The sequence below is a fragment of the Colletotrichum truncatum genome, assembly GCF_014235925.2.
Source record: "Colletotrichum truncatum strain CMES1059 chromosome Unknown Contig_0018, whole genome shotgun sequence".
NCBI classification, from domain to species: domain Eukaryota; kingdom Fungi; phylum Ascomycota; class Sordariomycetes; order Glomerellales; family Glomerellaceae; genus Colletotrichum; species Colletotrichum truncatum.
Genome location: NW_027222415.1, coordinates 272,998 through 300,062, shown reverse-complemented (window position 1 = coordinate 300,062; position 27,065 = coordinate 272,998). Strand labels below are relative to the sequence as shown.

General features: G+C 48.6%; 7 protein-coding genes across 7 annotated transcripts; 3 read left to right on the top strand and 4 right to left on the bottom strand.

Annotated features, from left to right (window-relative positions):
• Positions 1 to 3,063: 3,063 nt before the first annotated feature.
• CTRU02_215726 (uncharacterized protein) lies at positions 3,064 to 4,439 on the bottom strand (the record flags this gene model as incomplete). The annotated part of the gene is made up of 2 exons (XM_036733172.1): positions 3,064 to 4,257; positions 4,356 to 4,439. The coding sequence occupies 2 exons, from the start codon at positions 4,437 to 4,439 to the stop codon at positions 3,064 to 3,066; spliced, it is 1,278 nt and encodes a 425-aa protein (XP_036575120.1).
• A 611-nt stretch (positions 4,440 to 5,050) lies between these two features.
• On the bottom strand, positions 5,051 to 8,003 carry CTRU02_215725 (sterol glucosyltransferase; the record flags this gene model as incomplete). The annotated part of the gene is made up of 11 exons (XM_036733171.1): positions 5,051 to 5,238; positions 5,308 to 5,446; positions 5,503 to 5,869; positions 5,933 to 6,283; positions 6,341 to 6,449; positions 6,493 to 6,753; positions 6,824 to 6,984; positions 7,053 to 7,411; positions 7,465 to 7,616; positions 7,678 to 7,839; positions 7,889 to 8,003. The coding sequence occupies 11 exons, from the start codon at positions 8,001 to 8,003 to the stop codon at positions 5,051 to 5,053; spliced, it is 2,364 nt and encodes a 787-aa protein (XP_036575119.1).
• Positions 8,004 to 9,146: 1,143 nt separating this feature from the next.
• Positions 9,147 to 10,937, bottom strand: CTRU02_215724 (glycoside hydrolase family 79 protein; the record flags this gene model as incomplete). Its single annotated transcript, XM_070206543.1, has 8 exons — positions 9,147 to 9,271; positions 9,328 to 9,663; positions 9,710 to 9,847; positions 9,923 to 10,294; positions 10,358 to 10,468; positions 10,526 to 10,552; positions 10,631 to 10,863; positions 10,933 to 10,937. The coding sequence occupies 8 exons, from the start codon at positions 10,935 to 10,937 to the stop codon at positions 9,147 to 9,149; spliced, it is 1,347 nt and encodes a 448-aa protein (XP_070059785.1).
• A 1,087-nt stretch (positions 10,938 to 12,024) lies between these two features.
• On the top strand, positions 12,025 to 14,493 carry CTRU02_215723 (uncharacterized protein; the record flags this gene model as incomplete). The annotated part of the gene is made up of 1 exon (XM_036733169.1): positions 12,025 to 14,493. The coding sequence occupies one exon, from the start codon at positions 12,025 to 12,027 to the stop codon at positions 14,491 to 14,493; it is 2,469 nt and encodes an 822-aa protein (XP_036575117.1).
• Positions 14,494 to 15,276: 783 nt separating this feature from the next.
• On the top strand, positions 15,277 to 16,901 carry CTRU02_215722 (lactose permease; the record flags this gene model as incomplete). Its single annotated transcript, XM_036733168.1, has 2 exons — positions 15,277 to 15,434; positions 15,506 to 16,901. 2 exons carry the CDS (start codon positions 15,277 to 15,279, stop codon positions 16,899 to 16,901), a joined length of 1,554 nt encoding a protein of 517 aa, XP_036575116.1.
• A 5,168-nt stretch (positions 16,902 to 22,069) lies between these two features.
• CTRU02_215721 (transposase) lies at positions 22,070 to 23,700 on the bottom strand (the record flags this gene model as incomplete). The annotated part of the gene is made up of 3 exons (XM_036733166.2): positions 22,070 to 22,318; positions 22,342 to 23,085; positions 23,182 to 23,700. 3 exons carry the CDS (start codon positions 23,698 to 23,700, stop codon positions 22,070 to 22,072), a joined length of 1,512 nt encoding a protein of 503 aa, XP_036575114.2.
• A 2,255-nt stretch (positions 23,701 to 25,955) lies between these two features.
• On the top strand, positions 25,956 to 26,693 carry CTRU02_215720 (reverse transcriptase domain protein; the record flags this gene model as incomplete). The annotated part of the gene is made up of 2 exons (XM_070206542.1): positions 25,956 to 26,195; positions 26,310 to 26,693. 2 exons carry the CDS (start codon positions 25,956 to 25,958, stop codon positions 26,691 to 26,693), a joined length of 624 nt encoding a protein of 207 aa, XP_070059784.1.
• Between the last annotated feature and the right edge of the window lie 372 nt (positions 26,694 to 27,065).

Below are 27,065 nucleotides of genomic sequence, written 5' to 3'. Positions count from 1 at the left end.
AACATTCACCAGGATGCCGACTTGCTCATGTTTTGGAATGGCACCCGCCGCATCTCTGCCGAGTTGGGCTAGTTCTATATAATCCGAATCGCGCCATGCCGGGGGGGAGAAACGCATGCTCTCTGACTACCCAGCCTGTATCAAGAGTACAGAGCAATCCATCTTGATCGATGAATGCCATGAAAAAACCATCTTTTGGTTTTGAAAGCTGTGTGAATCCCAAGTGTTGTTAAACGCGTTCCAGGATTGCGCGGGGTGGCAGTGCACCAATGCAAGTTGTGCAACAAGATGTCAACGGCAAACACGTTTATCTCTCTGGCCTGTGAATGAGGATTGATCAGCTGGTAGAAAAAATGACCAGACGAGAGCACTAACGTTTCTTTCCGCTAGGTTCCTATTCCTTTTTGGTTATCAGAATCATCTGCTATCTGATAATCCAACTTTCAAGAAGATCGAGGTGCATGGGGTGGAGAACCATTCACGGTCATTCATGTGGAAACTCAACTTGGGATAGAACAAGTCATTGTGTTCAAGGTGACCAGACTTGGAAAGGGGCGTGGTTAGCATGCCTTGACGGCAATGCCTTGAATCAAGCTGGTGGAAACTCTCAGTATAGACACAATAGTAGAAGTCATAGGCCCTCACTGAGATGTATGGTTCATGAGACCACAGGTGTCTTCCAGCGATGTCTCTTCCAGTCGCCAGCTGTCTGCTCTTAAACCTCCCGTTGTTAAGAAGTTTATTCCTTCACTTGCTTTCATCGAGATCATGACTTGCAAGGCGGTGACCTTCAGCAGACAGGGAAAGGTCTTACTTTGGAGTCAAGGTAAGCTACAATATGAATCATCTGGGTACTTACGTTCCACAACCAATTCTTAAAATGGATGGCCGCAAGGTTGCCAGAGTCATGCATGACGAAAGCCGGGTGCATACTTGTAGTAATGAGATGGCGGGCCAGGAGATCCCAGAGAGAGAGCCAATACTGGCCAAAGTCAGGCAGTTATCCATATTCTGGTTTTCCGAGTAGGCCGCTTGAGAGTCTTAAAGAAGCATTCCAAGGTTAAGAACAAGAGACAGGAGAGGCCTGAAGTTTGCTCTCCGCATGGAACCTAAACTAGAACACACCACTTCATCAATACAGATGCACAAGCCTTTCTGAGTGACGAGTCATGGTGCCTTTGAATAACCCGTCATCATCAGTTGGCGCAAGATGGACCTCATAGCCCACGATATCGGAAAGGTGCTCGGATATGGGAAAGAGAATATTTGGGCTACAAAACTTTGAGCAAGTAAAGACGAAATTTCCAAGGCGGTATATATAAGATCACCAAAAAGTAAACGACTATGAATCTACATACGAAGAAGACGTTCTGGATCAGATTGAACGACATGAGGGACAGCTTGCGCTAGGGATGGATTGGTACAGCTCTCGAGGCTGGTTCATCAACTCTAAGATTAGGAGATCGAATAGCAAAATCTTAATAAAGGGGGTATAGTTATGTTCACAGGATGCCCACATTGCGTGATATGTCCAATGCTCGGCATCCCTCTGATTCTTTGGTTTGGTCCTCATCCAAAGCCAGCATCACCAAACAGTTCCCTCAGCCCTGACTTAAGCCTTCGCATACAGACTCGGTTCCTCTGTCGCATCTAGCCTTTCTCTCCGCACCATCGTACATCAGAAGCTATGCGGTGCCCCAATTGGCCTTGCGACGGACGCTTACCGCCCAGACAGAGTCAGTCTCAAGCCAATCTCAAGAAGGATCAGAGTGCGAGTCTTCACTAGTCTGCCCTATTCATTACTTCACTCTCATCTTCATACTTAGTATGTTGTGTTATTGTCTGACTAACGCTTGGATATACAGGTCTCAGCTCGATCGATCCCTCATTCCCGTCCATCCTCGACGTGGAGACAAACCAGAGCGAAAGAGGTGCCAAAATCACACACCAAGCAATCTCATCAAAAGGAAGATATTCCAATACATCAACCAATACAGACGGTTCCATTCATATCACTGGTCACATTCACCTCTTGGTCCGTTGAATCGAAGCAAAACTCGATAGCTGCAGACCGTTCCACGGAGACGCTACCGGGGCTTAAGCAAAATACGTTCAAGAGAGCATCTGACTCAACTGAGAACACAAGTCTGTTGACATTGACCTCACGTAAGCTAAGTTCTTGTCAAGCAAAGGAGCCCAGCCCCGCCACAAGGGAATCAGGGACGCAAGGCTCGGGGCTTCTTCTTTGAGATCGACCTCTTCAACCACGTTGCCGGCAGCGAGGCTTACTTGAGGGATAGACATATGTCCAAGACTACGGGTACCGGGGTGAGCCACTCGCATGGGCCAACTCAAGGTAAGTGTCAATGGTAGAATAGACGGAGTGAGGACGATAGGACTATATTGCCAAGGTAGGTCTGGGTAGGTGCTAACGCTGAAATCTGCCCCCCCTCTTACATCCCTCGACTCCCCTTTTTGTGCCTAGCTTGTGCGCTGCCGACTCGCGGCGCCTGCGCTTATAACCCTAATATCTCCTTTTTACTCCCTGCCTTATTAATACCGAAAGTAGGTGTTACGGCCAGCTAACTGACAGTGGGTTTGTGTTAACAGTAAGCCAGGGATTGAGAGTAGTAACAGTCGTTCCGTGGTCCTGGTCGAATAGATCGTAGATCTTCAAAGGTCTTGGTGATCAGTCAAGGCCTCAACAAGAGTCGTAGAGTAGTCGTCACTTAGGTATAGCTGAAAGTACCGGTTAGGGTAATCACAAAGTTGATTGCTGAAGAGCTATGGAAGTCTGTCCTCGAGCCCGGCTCGAGTCCATCCTATATACAAGTCCTGAACGGTCCTCCTTATCTTGGCTATGTTGGATATTTGACATATCCAACATATCCGGGGATCGGTTGGATATTTGACATATCCAACATATCCGGGGATCGGTTGGATATCTGACATATCCAACATATCCAGCCCGGGTTGTCCTTACCCCGCGTTATCCCCGAGGCCACGTGACTTGTCCATAGTTCTTCCGTTCCGAGGATCCCTGGTTACACCTGTCCGGCTGGGTTACATATGCCCTGCGTTAGCCGCCGGGATCCAGGCGGGGTCGTGTTGGCGACCATGTCCAACGGGTCGTAACATATTGGCGTCGACACGCCTTTCAGCCCAGCCTACTAGTTCACGATGCTTACCGCTCAGGAGATCGGCGCAGTCTCTCAAGAGCCGTCGCCCTGCCCGCCCTACCCACCATACGTTTCGTAATTCGTTTAGCAAGAGACCAAAGTACGCCAGGAGTACAATGGCCAGGGGTTTCTTCTGTGTCATCTCGTCGTAAAATGCCGTAGAAACAAGCACGGGCCACGAAAAAACGGCGGACTTGTGCCTAATTGCGGTGCTCCTGCACGCATAAACCTCACGCAAACGTTTTACCGCGTCCAAATAATCCCCGAGCATGGGATTTGCCGTGAGGTCTTCTCGGACGCATGCTTCTACTCTGTCCAAAGCTTCGTTGTCGTCGAGAGTAATTAAACAATCCGTCATGCGCTCGCTGAAGAGGAGCAAGGAAGAAAAAGGTGTGCCGAGAAGCCAGTCCCACGTTAATCGCAGAATGTCGTGAATACCACGCTCCAATTTGAATGCATCAAGGATGGAGTCTAGAGATAAGACGGCTTCCAAATCCTGTTGGTCGTTCTGCTCGAACATCTGCAAAGACATGCACACCAAAAAGCTTGAGAATATGAAAACAGGCGTGGCAGTAGACCTGGACAATTGATCAAGGATAGGTCGATAAAGTTTCAAGCTCTCGGAATAATGCTGTGTAGCCAAATGGTTGTAATAGGCCGCAGATTCGGGACGCAGCCGTCGGAGATGCATCGCGGCCACAGCGAGTATGCCGTGCATCAAGAAGTCATGACGTGCCCCCTCCTGCGGAACATTGACGCGCCAAGCTCGCTCCGTAGACTCGTCGTCAAGAATCGTCTGGTATGTGACGGTACTGTAGTGGTGGAGGAGCTCGAAATCCTCTCGGAAGAAGCTTGTCAACGGCTGCCCCGAGGAGCCCGCTTGCAGATGGACCAGCGAGCCGACCGGCGGGGATTGTGACACATTGGCACGGCCGTTGACCTCCAGTACTCCTAGACCTGGTGCGTCATCGGGGCTAGCGACTGTGGGCAACGGAGATGCGAGCCTCGGGACATCGTCGTATGAGCAGTGGACGCGACGCTTTCTGCACCGGCTGCAAGAGGGCCTTTCCTCCCCACACTTTTCCGTCGTTGAATTAGTTAAAATTTCTTACGAGATGGAGATGAATCAACGAGGTTGACTCGTGGTTCATGTTTGATGAAACTAGACTACAGTACCTTTACTTTGCGTGCCTTGCATTGACTGCAGCCATGACGTGACTTGGAATGTGTCCGCCTAGAGGGCATGTTGTGATCGGTCATCACCGAGTGGGCAATCAGAGAACAGATGTGAACCTGCGGGTATCGAGCCGAGAAAGCTCGTTTAAATACGAGGTTTAAAGGTCGTGGTCCGGGCTTGCTGGAATGCCTATGCAGGCGGCCGTCCCATCCAGCTTGGGCTACCTTAAAAGTCTAGTTGCTCCGCATCTTACTGAGACTAAAATTCTCTAGAGCCGCCCTCCTTACGGTAAGCCAGCGTCTTGGCATCCGGCCCGGGTTCGACTCGTTGGACAGGGGAGACCCCGACACATGGTAGGGAGGTGATCATCCTCAATACCAATCCAAGGGTTCGGGTCAATCACTCGTTTCTGTCACCATGCTGGTGCCATCGGCGCATCTATATGCCGAGACATGGAGGGGCAGGTTGCATATCTCTTCGCGTCACCCATTACTCATGCGTCATTTCGGAATTTGCCATTCTCTATGTGTCCCCAGCTTCTGGTCAGCCAATACGCAGACTGAACTTTTCTCTTATTTCTCAATATCCGTTTACAGTATAACCTATTCGCTCGGAGCAAGATCTGAGAGTATTGGGTGATATTCATACGACGACAATCCGTTCTTTAAGGTTCTCTTGATGCTCAAAATTCATTCTATTTATGACTCGCCAAAATACCATCAAAAACAGCGGCGATCCGCTTTGTATCCGTGTTGCCACCAAAAGTCTTTGCATAGTGATCAACTAACGCGCATTTCGATTTCATCAATGGATCCATGGGTCCATTCCCCTTGAAAGATTTGTAGATTCCTTGAGCTGGATACGCCATCAACCCAAACATGGCTGTTCAATAACGTTAGCTGGACCAGGAATCTAAAGGCTAGGTTAGAGTTGGTGTTGTCTCTCGCATACCTGCTCCCGGTTTGGTAAAGAGTCCGATTGAGCCCTTCCCCGCCCCTTTGAGAAAACCCACTGCACCACCCTTCTTCGCACCTTTGTAAGGCTGGGTAACAAATCCAGTGATGCCGTCATAAAAGCCGTGGCCAAAATTCTTCTGCTGTTAACGAAATTGGCAACTTAAGAGGATTAATTGCAAGCAAGACTTACCTTTGCAGCAACAACGCCCCCACTCTGCCAGTCTTTAACTTTGCCGTGGTTCTCAACTTCTTCACCATAAAGTCTGGGCACGCTCCTGAGACCCTCGGCCAAAGCCAACGGCATATTAACCAAAGCGCCCTTCGTAACCACCCCAGTCATGGATCCGAAGCCCATGGCAGCCCCTTGAGCGGCAGCGCCGCTTCCAGCAGAAACGCCTCCCCCGTTTCTTCTGGCCTCCTTGTATGCTTTGAACGGATCGATAAACGTCCCGCCGAGGGCGGTCGTGAAGTCGGTCATGGTACCCAAGACGGAGGCTGCGCCACCAGTCACAGGATCCCATCGGCGTACATCTGTGTCGTATTCTCTCGTGCGAATCCTAAACGCGTTTCAGTAGGGCGAATATTCAGAGAATCTTCGACTTTGATTCGCTAGGACTCACGGGTTCAGTTTTCCAAGCTTGATCCTCTTTTCCGCAACGAGCGCGGCAACTGCGGCGTCTGACAGCCGGACATTTACGCCACCAGCATTGAATGACCAGCGTCCTGGCTGGTTGGACAGGATTTCACATTTCATCTGGTCGATCGGAAGCCACCGGTAGAATGATTTCACGGCAGTCTCAGCACCGTTTTCCTGTCTCATTTTATGTGCAAGCGCCTTGGCTGATTCTATAGCCGTGGACGACATGGTGTAGTTGATACCTTCAACGAGGCTTTCAACGGTCAGTTGCTTCTGTGGAATAGGTCTTGGCCCAGCCCCGGCGGTTGCTACCACGTTAGCCCAGAATGGCTGGCTAAGGCTCTATTGTCAGCCATGAGACGTCTCAGCGTGAACGTGAGGGCCAGCATACTCGCCAAAGAAAGGTACGATGATGGTTGGGCGAGCATTGATGAGTCCGCAAGCGGTCGTACCAGCACCTCCATGATGCACTACGGCCGAGACCCTCTTAAACAGCCATTCGTTGAAATTAGTATCATAGACACTAATGACTGACAAACTAACCGTGCGGGCAGTCTCCCAAGAAGAACACTTCAGCAGTGTTTGGAGAGTCGCCGCCCAGCTTGCTCCAACCCCTGGAAATGATGACTCGAACACCACATCTCCGAGTGGCTTCCAAGATGATTTTAGTGAGCCGCTCTGGATCATCTAGAACAATGCTGCCGAAACCGATGTACAGTGGCGGTGGACCAGCAGCGAGAAATGCATCCAAGTCGGCTGGTGGTGCATATTGAGGCTCATCTCGCATGAAGAAGCCACTAACGTCTGGCAGTGTTTAGCATCGAACTGTACCTATTTTATCGGTTGAAACTCAAAGGATATCCGTGAAACCTACCAATTTCAGGTCGCCAGTCGGCTGGTTTAGCAACCAATGCCGGTGACCAACAGTAAGTGTGCGGTATGCGAAGATGGTCAACAATAGTGGCACCCATAGAGGCGGGCAACACTTCCAGCTTGAGTTCTTTCTTCCTCCAGGAGTTTATCACGTCGCCTAAGCTGTTATTTGAACATTGTGAGTCCATCTTGATGATTGTAAAGGTGGGGGCAGTTTGTCTAGAACTCACCCTTGCCAGGTCATCAGGTCGACGACTCCATAGCTAAGCCAATTCGCTTGTGCAGGTTCAATACTACTTCCCATGATGTTAGCCAAAGGGTGAGGGAACTCTCTAGTAGCACTCCAAGGCATGGTAAACATGATGTGAAGAGGGATTCCCAATGCCTGCGCGCAGTGTACGTGGGCAAAACTGGGCGGATTTGCTACGATTGCATCCGCCACAAACGGATCACCTGAAACTGGATCAGCATCAATGCATGAGAGCCAGCATCCATGCAGCATTTCCTTGACCATTCGTCGTTTTCTGCCAATATCGCCACCTCGGAGAGACTCGATGGAAGGGATCAATCCGGGATTCTTCACCATGTACTTGGTAGACTGTCTTAGCTTGGTATACGTTTCTTGTCCTTTGATGAACTCACCGCCATCAGATCTTCAGGGTCTCCTCCTATGGGGTAGAACTCTAACCCGGAACTTCTCACGAACTCCGCAAAATTGTCATGAGTAGCGAGACGAACTCGGTGGCCTTTGCGCTGAAGAGCTACGCCATACGCGATGAATGGTTGTACATCACCTTAGGCATGAATTGTCAGTGCTTCGAACGGTTTCAACGGAAGTGGCCCATAGCGGCTTACCACGACTACCAACAACCTGGATAACGATGTTGAGGCTAGGGTGCTCTTGACGGACGTATTCTGAAGCCGCTACTGGCTGTTGCTGGGTCGAATGTTGAAGCAACCGCTCTTGTAATTGCGTAGGTGAATGCGACGAAAAAGATATGTCAATGGAGCCGTCGCCTGCACTCAGTCAGCATGGTCGACTCAAGAAGCGATGACTTGTAAACACCATTGACGGCTGCAGAGCTTGCCAAGACTTCTCCGGAGGAGTGCACTTCGTAAGGAGGGGGAGCATCTAAGAATTCCTCGCTGTCGCTCGCTGCAAGGGGTTCATTCTTCGACATGGTGATCGTGGCGCTCAACAAGCGATAACAAACGGTACTGTGTTGGGCTAAAATCAATATAACGACTTTTCCGATCTGCAAACGAACCCGTGACAAAAGGAAAAAGAAACAAGGCGTACAGATGACGAGACAAAACACATTAATGAGATGAAAACCATCAGTAGCGGACTATACACCTCTACTGGGGTCTTGGATGTTAGTTCGCATACGACCCCAGTTTTTAACCCACAGCTCTCGATTACGACGCTACTTTGTAGCTATTGGTATGTCGTGGACCTTTATCACTGATTTCTACTGGCTTCATGGGATAGCACAATAGAGGTGAAAAGAAATGGAACCGCTCTGGCCGGCAATACTAGTACAAAACAAAAGCTACCTGGCCCTGGTACGGAGGAGAAAACTCTATCCTCTCCAGGTTACCAGGGAATCCCCTAGGGATTCCTGAGAGCTTCATTTACATCAGTAATCAGGCCGACTGATAAAGTTGTACTGGGTACTTGGCATTCGCTGCATGTAACCCTTAAGTCTAAGTAGCTTAAACCAAGTACCTGGAAATAGAAAATGTAGGGCCATGTACTGAATTAACATTTCAAACAAAAGACAGAGGAGTATGGCTTGAGAACCGGCCGCAATAGCCTAGGTTCATCTTCTTCAAGTTCCACGGAATGTTAATTAGTCTAATCTGGTTATTGATGTACATCTCGCCTTCCTACGAGAAGTAGGGCTACCATGAGATGGCTCGCTCTAATTCTTTAGCAGACAAACTACAATATGACTTGATATTCATGAATTTTATCCCAGTGTGCAAATTTCTCAATGAAGCGGCTGTATTTGTCCATTGCAAAGCCTTTGAAACAGCGTATGGCCACAATCCCCCAGCTGAAAAAAATGGTAATGTCGGTAGGGCTGGCGACGCTTTTCTTCTTCGGAATTTTCACGCAGTAGCACGAACAAGGTAGACTAAACTGGGATAATGCCTGCATGGGGCCTTGACATCTCGTATATCTCGGATTGTGTCCTCTCCACTTTTGTCTATACGCATTCTATCCGAGATAAAGTCGGCAGGCAACGCAAGGTACGTAGGGTCATCTTAATACGGTATAACCGTTCCTTCGCTCGCATTGCATCCATCCTGCTACTCCTTCAAAGATATATAAGTAGCGCTTCGGAGGCTGCCAAGGTAAATGTGACGTTTCCGCCAGTTGTCACCCCTGTCTCGAAGCTCTGTTGGCCCAGGATGGAGCAATCTTTATGGGAGAAGTATTGGCCTACAAATGTCAGCGAACACCGACCCTACAAGTCAATGGCGCGGACGAAAGCTTACTTCCGATAGTCAGACCCTGTTCCCCGTCTGAGTTCTTCAGGTTGGTTGTGTATTCGCTAGTCGACGCTGTCATTCGAAGCGCCTTTACCTCGGCAGCAGTTACGCCGGTCAAGTTGAAGGTTGTGATATTTCGTTCGCCCTCACCCGAGTAATAATCAGTGTTGATCAACAACACCTTGTGCGGGGCGCCGTCCCTGAAGATCACATACTGAGCGTAAGCATCGTTTCCGTCATCGCTGGCAATGATGCTGTGACCTCCATTTAAGGCTAAAGCAGCCATGTACCCTCCATAAAATGGGGCCTCGACTTGGTCATCCGACCACCAATTGAAGAAAGCTGCACGAATGGTCAGCTATTTCTTCAACGCCAATTCGCGACATACCTTGATTGATCGTTCCTTGATGATAATAGAGTCGCTTGATACCAATGGCCGTGGCACGCAGTGTCTTGTCCAAGATCTGGATAGCTCCTCCAAGGGTAGCGTCAATCTCCTCATCCAGCCCATGAAACCCGGTCTCCCCTGTGATTATATCAGCTTTTGGTTTTCTGACAGCGACAGAAAACCCTCTGGCTATTTTCAAGGATGCTCACTCACCGAGAATGAGATCTCTTCCCACTGAGCGGACAGTAGCAATGTCATCAATAAAGTGTGATACGTCGCTGACTGTCCGCACGTGGTTCATCTCGGTCTTGAGATCTTTGGCATCAGAGAGGGCATATAAATGGGCGCAATACTCTTTGACTCCTGCTTTTACCGTCTCATTGAAGGCTTCAGTCACTAGATGTACGGTATTGGGCCAGTTTGGCTCCAGAGGAACGGGAACCGCATAACTGCCGCTGGACAGCATGGGCTCTGGCTCGTCCCAGCCGTCAATAAATGCCTGCGCCCACTGAGCGGCATTGGCTCCCTCCTGGCTCATGTTCCAGGGTGCCGTTGCCACAGGCTTGTTCCAGTACTTGTAGTACACTATCACAGCGCGGCCCATCAGCGTGGCTCGCTACGACACTTTGAGAGTTCATTGAAACCTACAATCTGGCTCGTTGCCGAGCTCAATAGCATGCAAGAAGCCCCGAGTCTTGTTTTTAGCCACTAAGACGGCTTCCATAGTGTTGGTAAAGTTATCATCGCCCCGATTGAAGCCTGAAGACTGGTCAACCTCTTACTCATTTCAAAGGTAATTGGGCCAAATATGCATACCGAGCGTTGTTTCAGCACCCCAAGCCGCTGACATGGCAAGTTAGCGCTCTTGTTGCTGCCACGCTCTAGTGGGTTTTCGACAGTTTGCCGTGAGTGATTACTTACGAATGAGATCGAAGAACTTTGGTCCATATTTCAGAACCATAGGAGCTTCCAGAGGATCTTCTACATGATATGATACGTAGCCATCAAAATCTGGATCGAACTCGGCACGGTCCTGCGTAGTACCGCCGATACGGGTGGGTGTCTTTTTCCCGTAGAGCTTGTCAAAATGCTCCAAGCAGCTTGTGGCGATGCTGATATTGGTCATGTAAGAGGGCCACATGAAGAATTCAAACCTATCGCACGAGAGATAATCGGGAATCAGCAAGCCTCCAGGCGTAATACCAAACATGGAGAGAACTCACGACATTCCCACAGGAGTAGAGTCAAGCTTGCCAGCGTCACATGGGCTACTAGGAGGTATTGGATACGAAACTCCGGTTGCCACTGTGGTATGGGGAGCCACGGTGGCCAGCAACCCTAAAACTAATAGCGTGAGCGCCATTTGGTGAATCGACCAAAGAGCTAGAGTAGTTTTGATACAAGGTTAGACTTGGATGAAAGACTTGAAGCTTCCAGCTAGCGTTTTTAATGGATTTGTTCCTGGAAAGGTGATTGAGGTCATGGTCTTATATGGATGATGCCGGGCACCAAAGGCAACTTTGAATAGCCCCAGAGACTGGATGTAGCATCCATTTCCCCACGAGGTGTGTCTGGGATGAGATGCGAATGATTGCCCGAAAATCAATTTCCCCGCGATCCATTGCATTTTGCACCAGTTCACAGCCGAGCATGTTGAAGTCTACTATCCCAAGGTAGCGGTGCATTCCCCCGGCGGAAGCGGGGTACCGGGATTCCGCGTTTCTCCCGTGACCGGCGCCCTGCCGCTAAAAATGCGACTCCACTCGGCCGGACGTGCATGCAGGATTTCCGTAAGCCCTAAGGCTGCGCACCTGGTCCCACAACCCATTACGAGCTTTACGAGCTTTACGAGACAATCATCCGAGCCTGTCTTTTGAAAATCATGTTATTTTTACTACCCTTCGGAGTTATAGCTCTTGTATTTAGTCTAATATTTTACAAATCTTTGGAAGTGGATGAGGCACTATTGGACAGGGGTCGAAGAACTTTGATCCTTCTAGGCGTGGTACCTTAGTTGAACATTCGTCGTTAACTGCTCCGAATAAGTCGCGCCCATTCGCCAGTCTACACGTTTTTGCTCCATGCTTATCTCACATCCGTTCCGTCTGCATCAAGGAATGCAAGACATACTCGGTTCGCTTTAGACCGATGTGTAATTTATTGACCCGAATGGATAATCTATGATCCGTCTTAGTAAAAAAGGGCAATGTTTATATGCTAGACATGGGCCTTGCTGAAGCCCGCATAGCCTGTGATCAGGTCTTGGCGCCATCTTGTTTACCCCGCTACCAGCTTCGAGGCACATATCTTTGACAATGGCATCACCTACGGTCGATAAATCCTGGATGTGGCATCCGGGATTCAGTGAGGAGCGAACTGATACCGCAGGCTTGTTCGTTCACTTTCGCAAAGATCTCAACATCGACGTCAACCTACCCTCCTCATTGGTCGTGCACATCACGGCCGACACGCGGTACAAGCTTTACGTCAACCAGCAACTCGTCACATTTGGCCCAGTCAAGGGCGATAGCAATCTCTGGTTCTATGACGAGGTTGACATTGCGCCGTATTTGCACGTCGGCCAGAATCACATTTTCGTCAATGTTCTCCGATTCTTCCATGCCAATCCCTATGCCCTATCTTTCCCAAGGCTTCCTCAAGGAGGACTACGTGTGGCAGCAGCAGACGCCAACGACCCGTTACGCCATGAACTCTGCAGTAGCACACAGTGGCAAACTGCCATCGACAAATCAGCCATTTTGAGGATAGATGATGCCGAAGACGACTTCCTCCATATCTACGAGCATATTGATAAGTCTGGGGGCATTGGCATGGAGTGGATGCCCGCGAAACTCTATGAATTTCAAACTTCCACTGGCAACTCGGCGCCGTGGACCCTGTCTCCACGCCTGATTCCTCCTATGAAGCGAGGCACGGCTCATCTGGGAGCAGTTCATGTTGTGCAGAGCGATCTTCCGAAAACGAGCTTTGAAGCAGCCTTGCTGAATGCTGGTTTGGATACTCAGCGTCCCTCTTGTCCCCTTACACTACCGGTCGGCTCGAGCCATGTTATTGACGTCGAGATGGCTCAGCACACCACAGCTTTGGTTCGATTTCGATTCAAACAACCAAGGACGTCAACTGGCACATTCCACGTGACCTATTCTGAGTGCTACGAGGAAGAACCGATCCTTGTCCCATACCTAAGGCGTAAGGACCAAAGGTGCGATCGCAGTAAATCACTATTCGGTCCTCGAGACATATACCGTTTCGGAGGTTCACGACAAGCTCAAGAATTGAAGGACCCTGTGGAAGCCGATTCTGAAGAAATCTTTGCTCCTTTTCATTTTCGTACTTTCCGTTTCATGCGTCTAGTTATCAATGTTGGAGACGAGGAGCTTACAATCAACGGCATTGATGTTGAAACGGTCAACTATCCACTCGATATTGCGGCGTCATTCGAAGCGCACAATGATGACTCTCGGTCGAGCGAGCTTTGGACTACCAGCCTTCGAACATTAATCAATTGCATGCATGACTGCTACGAAGACTGCCCCTTTTACGAGCAGCTTCAGTATGCAATGGACACACGAAGCTCCGCCTTGTTCACCTATTACGTGTCTGGGGACGATCGTCTAGCTCGCCAAGCCATTATTCAGTTACACAATTCTTTTCAGGCACGGTTAGGGCTAACTTCTAGTCGTGCACCTTGTACCCAGGCACAAGTCATTCCGCACTTCTCTCTGTACTGGATCTGTATGCTCAATGATCATTTCATGTTTTACAACGACAAAGTCTTCATGACACAATTCTTACCTGTGGTGGACGCAGTGCTGGGTTATTTTCACGGCCGTGTGGATGCGGGCTTGGGACTTACAGTTTCCGAGTCCCGGCCTGGTATCTGGAACTTTGTCGACTGGGCCGAAAGCTGGAGACCATACGGCATTCCACCGGCTGCGGAGCGCACCGGCATTTCCACTTATACAAACAATCTGTACGCCTACACATTGAAAAAGGCCGCTGCTCTTGCCAAAGAACTAGGACGGCCAGGCCTAGCGGATGAGTATCTCCGGCGCTCGGAAATCATTTTGGAAGCCGTGAGAATGAACTGCTTTGACGGCGAATTTTATGCCGATAGCCTTGCATGCAAATCTGCCAAAGACAAAGATTGCTCGGAACAGAACCAGGTGTGGGCTATATTGAGTGGTGCGGCAACTGCTCAAGAAGGTGCTGAACTTCTGCGCAAATGTCTGCTCCCAAATCGAACAAGTCAAAGTCTTGTGAGATCTTCCATATCGATGAAATTCTACACCCTGCGTGCTCTTAGCTTAGTCAATGACGGTCTATATGAAGAGTGTTTCCACGACATTTGGGAACCGTGGCGTAAGCAGTTAGAATTGGGCCTGACGACATGGGAGGAGGACAGCGTTTCTCAGCGCTCTGATTGCCATGCATGGGGAAGTGCACCGCTCCACGAATTTCTCGCCGAGGTTGTGGGTATTAGACCCGCTTCCCCTGGATGGACAGCTGTTCGGTTCCGTCCGAGGCTCCAACTGTACAAGCAGTTGAATGCAAAGGTGCCACTTCGTTCGGTTTACGGTAAGCCAGAAGAGATTATTAGTGTCTCCTGGGTCACGGATGACTCTGGGAAGGTTACTGTGACTCTGGATTTTGAGAACTATCATCCAACGTCAAGGATCGTTTATGTTGAACTACCATCACAAGCGGTGCAGACAGTGTATTCTTCAAAGAAGCATACGTTTCGTGTGAGGCTGGATAAATAGAGACCATGCAGACCGAGATGAATTGATGGGAATATAGATACACTTTTCGCCACATCACTAAGTAGATGGATGTAGATGTAAGGATTCAAGTGGGGAATTTTCGAGAAAGCGAGCTATGGTGAAGGGACATTCCCAACGAATGTAGTTTCTTACGTACCCAAGTAACATGCGATCGTTTACGGTAAGTCTATCATGAGATATGGTGGTTTCCGAGATATACGAGCCCTCCTGAAAGTGATTGGTTCTTTGTCGAAACCCACCCGCACCGGTCCTCCACCACTTGGTTTAACCACGCATGCACTCAAAAGCAGCTAACTCCTAGTCGTACCACATGACAGGGTTCGAAGCATGCTCCCCCGAGATTGACACTTCAGCCTCTTACTCCTCTTGCGGGGAACAGTGGTCCTGGTTGTCTGGGGAAAGAGGCCACTCGGATATGATGCTTAATTCTAACCACATGGTTCATTCCCCACACCCATTTTCGTTACCCCATGATCGGTTTCGTGCAGTCATACCCCGAGGTATAGACAAGATGGCGTTACTGTGGTCGGTGTAGTGTACGCCGAAAATGATCACTGTCCAGTGACTTCCCGTGTTCCTTTGGCTTCCTCACATCATAGCCCGAGAACAATCATCAGGCAACTACAGTTGTATAAGTACTTTAAGAAGCGGTCATCGAGCAAAGCAGCTCAAACCCGGAACCATGTGCCCCGTTGCCCTCAATCCTTCTGATCTGATATTCTCTGACTTGTTTCTGTTTCTGACGTCCGCTACCGGCTCACAATGGCCATCAAGGACCATATTCCGCACGTCCAAGCAATGGAGGAGACTCCTGAGCACGCAGTGTCGACTATCAACGTCAACCGTTGGTGGCGATACCGCAACCTTCGGTCCTTGAACCTATGGATGATGGTTCCTCTGCTTTCCATCTTCTCCCAGGGGTAAGCAGTCTTTTCACCATTGTCCAATCGGGTTCTCTTTTCTGCGACGCTAACACGGTCTTGATACACAGATTCGACGGCTCGATGATGAACGGTCTACAGTCTGTATCGCACTGGCAGTCCTACTTTGGTACACCCAAGGGAGCAACTCTTGGACTTTTTAATGCTGCATATCCTCTCGGCGGTGTCGTCGGTGTCTTCTTGATCTCCCCTGTAGCTGATCGCTGGGGCCGACGTGTGGGCATCTGCACCGGTGCTCTTGTTGCTTGTGTAGGCGCGGCTATACAGGGTGGGGCGCTTAATATCGCCATGTTCATCGTCTCGCGTCTTTTCATCGGCGCTGGAAGCGTCATTGTCGCCGGCGTGGGCGCTCCTTACATCACCGAGATTGCACACCCCGAGCAGCGCAGCACGGCGACCGCCCTGTTCCTTACCTTTTACTCAGTGGGCTCCATTACAGCGGCTTTTTGCACTTTCGGAACCTTTCGCATCAACGGCGAAGCTTCTTGGAGAATTCCTTCGGCGCTCCAGGCACTGCCATCCGTTATCCAGGTCTTGCTGATCTGGTTCGTCCCGGAATCACCGCGCTGGCTCGTCGATAAGAGTCGGCATGAGGAGGCGCTTGCCATGCTCATCAAGTTTCACGGCGAGGACAACCCCTCGGATCCTGTTGTTGTCTTTGAGTATAACGAAATCATTTCGGCCATCGAAACCGAGCGTGCCGATGCCCAGTCCAGCCTTCTTGGCACCCTACGAGAATTGGTATCTGGAACCGGCAACCGCAGACGTACAATGATCATGGTATGGGCGGCAGTTTGCTCTCAAATGTCTGGAAATGCTTTTGTATCTTATTACCTCTCTCCCATACTCACATCGGTTGAACTGGAGAAGGACGTGCAGCAGACACTCATCAATGCCACCTCTCAGATGGTGTCGTGGTTCTCCGCCATCTACTTTGCCACGCTGCCCGCTAAACTGGGCCGCAGGACCATGTTTCTATGCTCTCTGGTTGCCATGTGGTTTATTGTCATTGCAATCACGGCCGGAAGTGCTGAGTTTGCCAAGGACAGGTCAAACAAAGCTGCCGGGTACGCTGTTGTGGTACTCCTCTACCTCTTTTCGCCTGCATACAATTTTGGATTCAATGGCAATCTCGGTCTATACATACCTGAGATTCTACCATACTATCTTCGCACCAAGGGCATCTCGTTCTTCTATTTCGTGCAATATTGTTTTATGATTCTATCGACGTTTGCAGTACCGATAGGTCTTGAAAATATTCAGTGGCGACTTTACATCATCTTTGTCGGATGGATTGTTGTCGAATTTGTTGGCGTCTGGTTCCTGTTCCCAGAGACGAAGGGCCCTTCTCTAGAGGAGATTGCTATCATTTTCGATGGTCCTAGCCAAGCCAAGAATATCGACTCCAATGATGTTGAAGCCAAACAAGTTGAGGCCAAGAACTGATCCGGTTCAACTTGTTGGTGTGGCCCGAAAGATTCATCATTACAGCAGGAATGGCTGGCATTGTATCCGTCGTTTTCGTTAAGCTGGAGATGGGTATTCGCGGCGTATACGAGCAGGGACACTGTGTAATGGAATGTTAGGTAGCTTATTGAATCCCACAATATTTGGTCATTATGGCATGTCCCCTAATAAGTCGAAGTCGAGGACTCTTACGCTTGGAACCCACGATTCTCCAGTCAGGTCTTGGGGACTCACGATGTGTTGTTAGCTGTGAAAGTTAAGAGCGCGCTCAAAAAGACCGTCCGATAAGCTACTCAAGCTCAACCAGTTCTAATAAGCACGTATCAGCGACAGGATATTTGAGTAGAATACCGGGACAAGTCAATCTCAAAATTCTCAGAAGTGGCCGTACTTTCTAGAAGTAAAACTAGACAGAATAGAAAAAGGAGAAGCTGGGAATGGTGGCCTTATTTCCAAGGGCCTCTGCGTCTCTTCCAACATTTGTCTCCTTCGGCGTCAGCGCGTCCCTAAGTTTATATGAAAGCCTCAATTGTCGTGTGATTGTTTTGTTGGAATTCACAAGCTCGAATCATGCCGCCAGGTTCTGCAAGTTGGGTTCAATTCTGTGTTCTCGAGAAGTTTGACATTCATCTGGATGCTAATGGTACTCTTGAAGTAAATAAACGAGGACATGGCTGCTGCTACACAGAAATTGAATTCTTGTATTTAGCATTGTCGGAAGATTCACAGTACGCTAAGACAAGTGTAAAAGACCGCCTCAGCTGAAAGGAAGAGCAAAGTCCACACTGCACATGCCAACTGTCAAGACTAGGGCCAAAACAGCTGTCTTTCAAAAGAACCATGGGATCTGGAAGTTTCATACTACAAGCAGAAGAGAAAACCCCGTTGATGAGGCTGGCGACAAACTTGAACCTCTATCTGATATTTTCGAGACAATAAGGATGATGAATGGCCCTTCGGCCAGCTCTCGACACAAGGTATATTATCAGCACCATACGTCTCAGGAATCGGGTATGCAGTTCCTGGCGCATTGGGCATCTAGTCAATCTTTTGGCTATCAAGTAGGTGCGTCCCATTTGCAAACGGAGATCTCTACAGGCTGGAAAGCTGTATCATTCACCAACTGGTTAGAGTAATTGCTCCGAGGTCAAAGACGGTCACTACTAAAACCCATGACATTCCTTTTGGACAAGAGGCTTGGGGTGATAACTCGAGTTCCGATAGTGTTTCTATTCGGAGAGCTACATCATATACAATTTCAGTCAAGACAACATTTCGAGAACGTTACTTAGGCACTAGAGACCCGAAGTTCTTCCGCTTCGGTTGAGTTAAGGAAAGATTATTGAGCTTGCTAAGTTGCTGGCAGCCCAGAGTCACCTGATCAAGCTTAAAACACATACTTATTGGAAAAGACTGAGATTTATGATAACGTTCTCGGGAGAACTGACAGAGTTCCTTGGTCGGTCGTATCACCCCATATCAAGCCCCTTTGTGCGCCCTGGAAACTCTACCTTACACGGCAACAGTGGAAAAGATTGGCCACTGTTCTTAGAACGCTCGTGTCCTCAAACTTTGGCCAAGGGGTTGCTAGAATTGAGTCTTCCGCAAGAAGGCCATCTTGATCGAATCAGGAAAGCCTCATGGTGCCGCGAGATTCTTTGCAGCTCTGCTCAAATACTACCACACCTGGCCACTAGAGTACTGAACGACTTAAACTATTTACATGTTCCAGAAGACGCCAAGAGCTACTTTGCTGTAAGATTTCTTAACATATGTCTCAACTACAATCCAAGAAGGGCTTTCTATCGAACATTGATAAACTTGATATTACGATGCAAAAACGTCTACCTACGAACCAAAAGACTATTACTGATATTGGAGTTGTCACAAGCACCAGCTCGGAATTTTGAGACTTCCTAACAAAAGTTGCTCGAATGATTCCGGAGTCGACAAGTAGGTCGTTAAAACTTGACATATGTTATGCATCTACTCTTACGTACCATCTGAAATGGGCGTTTTACAGAAACACCCTATTAATATTCTACAACTTTTCCTTGAAGAAGCTTTTAATACTGAGGCTATAGGTATTTTATTCTCTCACTTAATATTTGTTGCTTTGAAAGCTTGCTTTCGAAGTACAAGTCTAAATACAAGCTTGAACTCAATTCCACGTTTTAGAACTTTTTTGGGGATGAATCATATTGTTTTTATAGGTTGAAGACCTAGGCTTTCTGGCTTTTTATTTCTATTTAAGATTTCTATTTACTGTTTACTAGAATCTACAGTTGTACTCTTTAATATCTTTCAGTCAATAAATATAGCAAAATAACTACTGAATTCATTAACACGATCAATAGCTCTTTTTCCGTTTGCAATAAGATTCTCACGTCAAGACAACTGCTGTACCGCAAATTAGGAGTGTTACGACCCGTTAAGTATGCCTAACAGAGAAACTAGCCCCACTCGAGGACAGCGGCTAGAGACAAGATATATGCAGGCGACGGAAGGGACAAGGGTCGCCCCGCCGGAAAAGGAAGAACTATGTTCAAGTCACGTGATGATAAGAAAGGAATAAGAGATACGACTCTTGGCATGTCGGCTGCCGACAATTGAGATATCGGCAAGCGACGACGCGGACGTCGGTCTTGGGAAACGGGACTTGTATATAGACCAGGACTTGAGCACCTGCTCAAGCCCTCTAGATAGTTCTTCAGCAATCAACTTGTGATTCATCCTCGATGACTTTCAGCTTAGCTCACAGTTTGTGATATTACTATACCTCGTTACCTAGTGTAAGACTGATCACCTTACCCTAACCCTCGATCTACCAGTACGACATACCTGTATACGACGCAAGACCTATTGTTAGTATCGTAGCCTCAACTTCTGTTAGCAGAAACCCTACTGTCACTAGCTGGCCGTAACAAGGAGGGCTTGCTCTCTCAATTGAACGAGGTCGATACAGCTGGAGTTATACACTTAAGTGGCACACATCACAAGAAGAAGAAGTTAAAGTAAATGATGTTTCGAATCCTTAAGTAAACAAAAACAGTGCGCAAAGACAAAATAGCAATTCCGTGAGGAAAAGAACTGAGGCGCTGGGGGTGAGGGAAGAAATCCAATCGCGTGAAAGCCCATTTCACACGTCGAGCCGCCAAACAAGACGCCTTTGTCCAACCAGCAAAACGTGAGGTACTGATGCGACGGACGTGCAAGACAAACGCCAGCGTATGGGGCCCAACGCGAGCATCACAAGTTGGCTCTGCGTAAAAACCGAGCGTATGGTCGTTTTCTTTCTGCTGCTGTAATAGACATATTTTTTACAAGTGAATTGAGACTCAAGTTCAAGTTGCAGGTCAGGGTCATTGAAGAGGACAATAGGGCAGAGACAGTAAGTTGCAATATGGTACCGCAAGCGGCAGATTTAATCAAAAGTAATCCTGATGGTTTCGTGTGTTTGGATCACAGGGGTACCCGTAAGAGACACTGAGGGGGAAATGGTTGCTTATCTTGTATCTGACAATGTCCATCGAAGAGATTAAAGTGGGAGTCTCGGTTGAAGTGATCGCGAAACTTATAGCCGTCTGTCGGACTGCCCGTCACGTGGGCAACCCGGGTGCCGGCAGGACTGCCGGCAACGGAGCCACTTCAACCCGGAGTTCCGGCTATTCCAACAGCGAGCTTCATGATAGATCCACTGTCAGAACACGTTTGGAGAACCTGATAAGACAAGAGAATGGGTTCGGCATCCTGCGTTGATTGAATAAGAAACATCAAGATACGCGTACTATACAGCGACGATCAAATTATCTAAATACCCCAGTGAGAGAAGAAATGAACTTTGAGGAGATATAGTTGATATACTACAAGCACAGCCACGGGCTTGGCGAGCATTAAAACTCGCTGTGAAGGGCTGGCTGAGCTAAATGACTTGTTTGAGCCATAGTCTTGCCCACTAGAATTAAGGGGAACATTTTGGAGAGTGTGCGAGACTAAGCCTTTTTCTTGTGCCGCCATACACTCACACAGTCCCTTACAACGCCTTCTTTCATAGAAGATTCATGCGTTCTCTTCGGCGTCCAATGCGCAATCCGTACCAGGGCATCTGCGCTCTCGTCTCTATCTGTAACAACTACCACACCATTGTGGTCATAGGTCAAATCCTCTCCTGGCCGCTTAAGCAATTCCAAATGGACGGTTGGTGGGAGCGACCATGGCGGGCCGCCTGAAGACGCTGGTTTGTGCGTAGGAAATTCGAGGCAAACGAGGATGCCAGTGGGGGAAAGTAATGACGCTGTTCGTGCTGCCCACCGTGGACGGAGGGTCGGCGGAAAGGAGCACAAGAACTGGACGAGATATTAGCATATATTCCCTCGATTGACTATTTCATCCTGAAGAAGGCCTACCGTATGGTCATAGATGATGTCAAATCCTTCCACAACGCCAGCTTCCCGCACCCACGCATCGTCAAAATAATCACCCAGTAAACATTGCACGCTCCCCTTTCCAATCTTTTCATCCTTGATCTTATATTCACCTTCTAGCACGCCCTCACCTGAGTTCTTCAAAAATAAATTTGCATGGTCGACCGCATGCTTTGAAATTTCCAACCCAAATGCGTCGTACCCCCAACTTGCCAACAGCGCTACATCATACCCTGTACCACAGCCAGGCACCAGCGCCTTCCGCCTTGTACCATCCTCTTTGAGCGGTGCCGGCAATTGCACTTCCTCGGTGTGTTCAATGGTATTAGGTTTCGGCGCGCCAGGCGTGGGGTTGACGTTGGGTGAAGTGGGAGGGTTAGACGGGGTTCGTAGGAAATCGATGAATGCGGGATTAGGGTTCCCACGGTCCCAGGGTACAGATGGTCCTTCTGCCCATATAGCCTTCCAGTCTGCAGCTTTCGAGACCGGTGGCACGGAGGAAGACTGGGCAGGCAGAAGGTCCTGGTTCGGAGTCGACATTTAGATTTTTGGAGCTTGTGAAACGACTTCGCGTGGGATTTGGCATAGAAGTATGAAGTTGAGTCACTCAATTTAGAGAATATAGAAAAGAGACTGGTAACGTCGCACACCCACTTCTCGCACACCCCCACATTTCGCACACCCATAAATTGGGTCATCATGAGGTATTCATCAACTTCATAACTATAAGTCTGATTCGTCTCCTGCAACTGTGATACTATCGCCAGTTTTAATAGGTAATTCAGGCTCGCTAGATTCATCTGAGCTATCCTCAATTTCGCCAGCCTCAATTTGGGCTTTGTGAATTGCCTCAATGTTGGCAAACTTCGAATTTGGGCTCATTTGGACCTTACGCCGCTTCCGTACCATTCCAGCCTCAACTTCTGCTTCCAACATTGCAATCTTCTTCTCTGCTGTAGCTAATTGATAGTCCTTTTCATCAAATCCCTTTGAACCTTCCGAAACAACAGTCGCTGCGTTTGCTGATCTTTATCCAACTTGCTGAATAAGCTAAGTTGATCATATAGATCAACTGTCTTCTTGGGCGTTGACCAGGCTACTATGGATGTAGCAGATGCCCAGTTTTCGTCTTTTCCACCATCAGAGGCCCTCATAGGCGTAGAATAGCCTGGCTTTGAGGGCTTGGAAGCATTCTCAAGCAGTAGAGGGCTCATGAGCGGTCGAGCTATCGAAATGGGCCATAGTCCTGTTGCTTTCCAGCCGCTTCTGATATTCTTGCTTGAAAATGCCATCTGGCGTGCTTTTCCATAGCAGGTAAGAAAGTTCCGTTTGCCTACAACTGTAGAATCGTTGTGTTGAATGAGGTATCCAAGCTCTTTTCGATAGGTCGCCTTGAGAGGCCCAAAGACTGCTTGGTCTAGAGGTTGGAGAACGTGGGATGTATGTGGCGGTAGGAAAAGGAGATATATCTTGTGTTTATAACAGAGATACATAAATTCTGTTGTTTCATGACTGCCATGACCGTCTAGGATCAATAGTCTCTGCTCAGAGGGATGATCAGGCTTAGTCAGAGGGATAAAGATGTTCTCAAGCCATTCCACAGCTGTAGAGTCTGAAGTCCAGCCATTCTCAGTTGCTGTGAACTTCCAACCACTGTAAATATCACGTTTATGGATATCAAGAGGAAACCATTGTTGTTGAACCGATTTCCCTCGATAAATAACAAGTGGAGGAAGCGCCTAACCAGTTGCAAAGACACACTCAAGCATAGTTATCCAAGCCCGAGACCCAGGCTGTTTTTTTCGCATTGATGAGCTTTCTGATGATCCCAGTACTAAGCCATTTGATCCTCTGCCTTCTAGGATACCAGTTTCATCCATGTTATAGCGATGATGTGGTTTGATCGCCTTGATCTCTGGAAGGGCGAGTTGTTGAAACCATTGCCTGATTACATTAGTTGAGGCCCCATTGACACGCTTAGAATCGATGGCTCTAGCTCTATGAACCTTGATTGATGGATTTCTCTTAATAAAGAACTGAATCCAGTTTCTCCCAAGTGGCTGGGTAGTGCCTCTGATGTCTAGGATTCGCTGGGCAAATTCCTTGAGTTGTTGATGTGTTGGCGGCAGCCCTAACGCCGCCTGGATACGCACCCATTCAGCTAAGTGACTTTCCTGTGCTGGAGATAGCTTCTGGAAGCTAGAGAAAGCTACATTTCTTGCCTGTGAACCCTTTAATCGAGACTGGAGGGTTAATGGTGGAATTCCAGCATCATGAGCTGCCTTTCGGACACTCTGCCCACTTGCAACTGCATTGAGAGCTTGATTGACTTCTGTTTCCGTATACTGGCCCATTAAGCGTATAAGAGTAACTATTCAAAGAATTATAATAATCGCTGTAAAAGTAGTAAAGATATTAAAGAATGTTGAAGAGGGTAAAATTCTACATGAGCGATTTATGGGTGTGCGAAATGTGGGGGTGTGCGAGAAGTGGGTGTGCGACGTTAGTTGTAGGCTACCAGCGACACTATATGCTTCGCTGTATGACTATGCTGCTAAATAAGGTTTATGACTAGTAATAGGAGCTAGGGAGTTTAGAACAAAGCTTAAAGGCAAAAGAACAGGTGAGATTGGTAATATTGTTACGAAGTAGTGTTACGACCCGTTGGACATGGTCGCTAACACGACCCCGCCTGGATCCCGGCGGCTAACGCAGGGCATATGTAACCCAGCCGGACAGGTGTAACCAGGGATCCTCGGAACGGAAGAACTATGGACAAGTCACGTGGCCTCGGGGATAACGCGGGGTAAGGATAACCCGGGCTGGATATGTTGGATATGTCAGATATCCAACCGATCCAAAAAACATCAACAACAGCGAGAACGAAATTTTTGAAAATCGGAGCAAAAACGGCCCCAAATACGCGTGCTCGCGGCCACAGAGCCCCCTTCGATGCAATGCCATCCTCGGCCTTGATTCTACGTCCCAAAGGGGCCCAAGATGGCCGCAGAGCACGCCCCGACTACAATGAAAAACTTGAGAGCAAGCCGCAAAATACGACATATCAATAGACAACACTGTTACCACCACCACAGGCGAGCCACAAGCCGCTACACGAAGCACTAAGACTGCGCCCAAACAATCAACTTCAACACAACAGCCGCCGACAGGTTTTGGGTCACCTGTCACCCCCGACAAAGTTTGCAACGTCCCACAACGACGAAGATGAGTCCGACAGAACAGTATCACCTTCCGCACGGAGAAAGCACCAGGCATTAGGCATGCTACGATCGATGCCACACAATACTACAGACCACAGACAGACTGGTCCCCTGTCGCCCCTTTTGCGAAGAAGGATTGGTGTCCCTTCAACGCGCGACAATGTCTGCGGAATCTGTGCGGGAGCTCTCATACCCAGTAATCGAACATGTCGGAGTCAGTGGAGCATTGTGCTTCGTGGAAGACCCTTGGGCCAATGTGGTGGAGGGCAATAGTGGTCAACAGGCAAGAAACAAGAGGCCACATAGGAACCCGGCAGGAGGCAACAAAGAATTTACAGATGCAACTGAGAAAACGGCACATACAAGTCCGGGAGGATACGGACAAAACAAAGAGACAAAGCTGAGCGCTGGGGGGAGACTGTAGGTACAAAGAACCAGATACGGTGCTACCAGCACCAACTGAACCGAAGCAGGAGGACGCAAAACAAGCATTCTAGAGAGCAACACAAAAGCGAGAAAGCAGACAGGAGAGCAACACACTTCTTCAACAGAGGGCACAAACACACAGAATAGAGAACATAGTGGGGAGCTTGGGGATAGCTGGCCCTGATGCAACATCAGGGCGAAGTGGGGCGTCGCTGTTCATTGTCGACGCTTCGGCTACCTGCCAAACCCCGCTTTCCGGGCATAGCTGCTGGCATAAGAGCGGCTTCATAACCGAGTAGGAATAAATCAATCAATCAATCAATCCAACCGATCCCCGGATATATTAGATATGTCAAATATCCAACATAGCCAAGATAAGGAGGACCGTTCAGGACTTATATATAGGATAGACTCGAGCCGGGCTCGAGGACAGACTTCCATAGCTCTTTAGCAATCAACTTTGTAATTACCCTAACCGGTACTTTCAGCTATACCTAAGTAACGACTACTCTACGACTCTTGTTAAGGCCTTGACTAATCACCAAGACCTTTAAAGATCTACGATCTATTCGACCAGGACCACGGAACGACTGTTACTACTCTCAATCCCTGGCTTACTGTTAACACAAACCCACTGTCAGTTAGCTGGCCGTAACACTTTGATTGCTCCTGTTCAGTAAGTTACCTTTTGAGAACTACTAAACAGTATAGACAAGATGTCTTCTCGCGCTTCTGCCAAATCACCTACTCCAGGATCCTCATCCTCTTCGCGCAACCAGCCTTAGAGCCTCGCGCAGGAGCCTGCTAACACTGAGGACTTCGATATGCCGGACCTTAAGTACGACTCCGATGGAGATGGCTCTTTCACCAAGGAAAGCTATGATAAGCTCCGACGCATAATCTAGAAACAAGAAGCCGAGACAAAAGACATGTAGAAAATCGTCAACGAAAACCGACAAGCAATGGAAAACCTCAACGAGCAACTCCAGCACGCTGGACAGGCCTATAAGAAGCTAGAAGAAGACATCAAGGGGGACGCCAACCTCCGGAAGATCCAGGAACTCCAGGGGGAAATCACCACCCTCCAGGCCGCCGCCAACATCGTCACCACGCCCGTCCACGGAGGACGACAAAAGCTCAAGCTCAGTGCGCCTATCACCTACGACGGAACCCCCGGGACCCTCAAAGGATTCCTGATTCAGGTCAAAAACTACTAGAACTTTCACCATAGAGATTTCACTAACGAAACCGAAAAAGTAGTACACGCAGCCACCTACCTCCGAGGAAAGGCCCTTAAGTAGTTTGAACCAATCCAGGAAGAATACCTCAAATGCGAGACCCTCGACGAGTGCACCACCGAGACCCGCGACATCTACGCTAATTTTAAAGGATTCGAGGATACGCTTAGGTCACTCTTCCAAGACCCCGACGAAAAGCGACAAGCCGAACGAGATCTAGCACAACTTAAGCAGACTAAGTCCGCCAAAGACTACTCCACCAATTTCCGACAACTCAGCGTTCAACTCGACCTCACCGAGGAAACCAAGATCTTCATGTTCTATCAAGGACTAAAGGACGAAGTCAAGGACGAGATCATCAAGATTGATCGACCTGACGACTTTCTCCAGTACGCCGAACTCGCTATCAAAATCGACAACCAGCTTTTCAAACGACGAAAGGAAAGAGGCGAAAAACGATAAAACCCCAACTCAGGACGCAAGTACCAGTAGCAGCCTCAGCACCAGTTCAACAACTAGCGAAACGACAATAGACCCCGTAATAACTAGAACAACCCCCGACAAAGTACTGCCTATAGTCACCACAGTAGACCAATAGACCTTAGTGCTACACAGAGAAACGACAAAAAGAACGATAGTTAGAAGAAAGACAGACAGTGCTATAACTGCCAGAAGATTGGATACCTAGCATACGAATGCAGGTCACCCAAGAAGGAACGCTTCCAACCGGTACCAGAGAAACGACAAGCGAGTATCGCTACGAAGACGATCCCTCATAAACAACTTAATTAGACCACCTGCTTCGATGACAACTGCCATATCCACTCTAGCAGT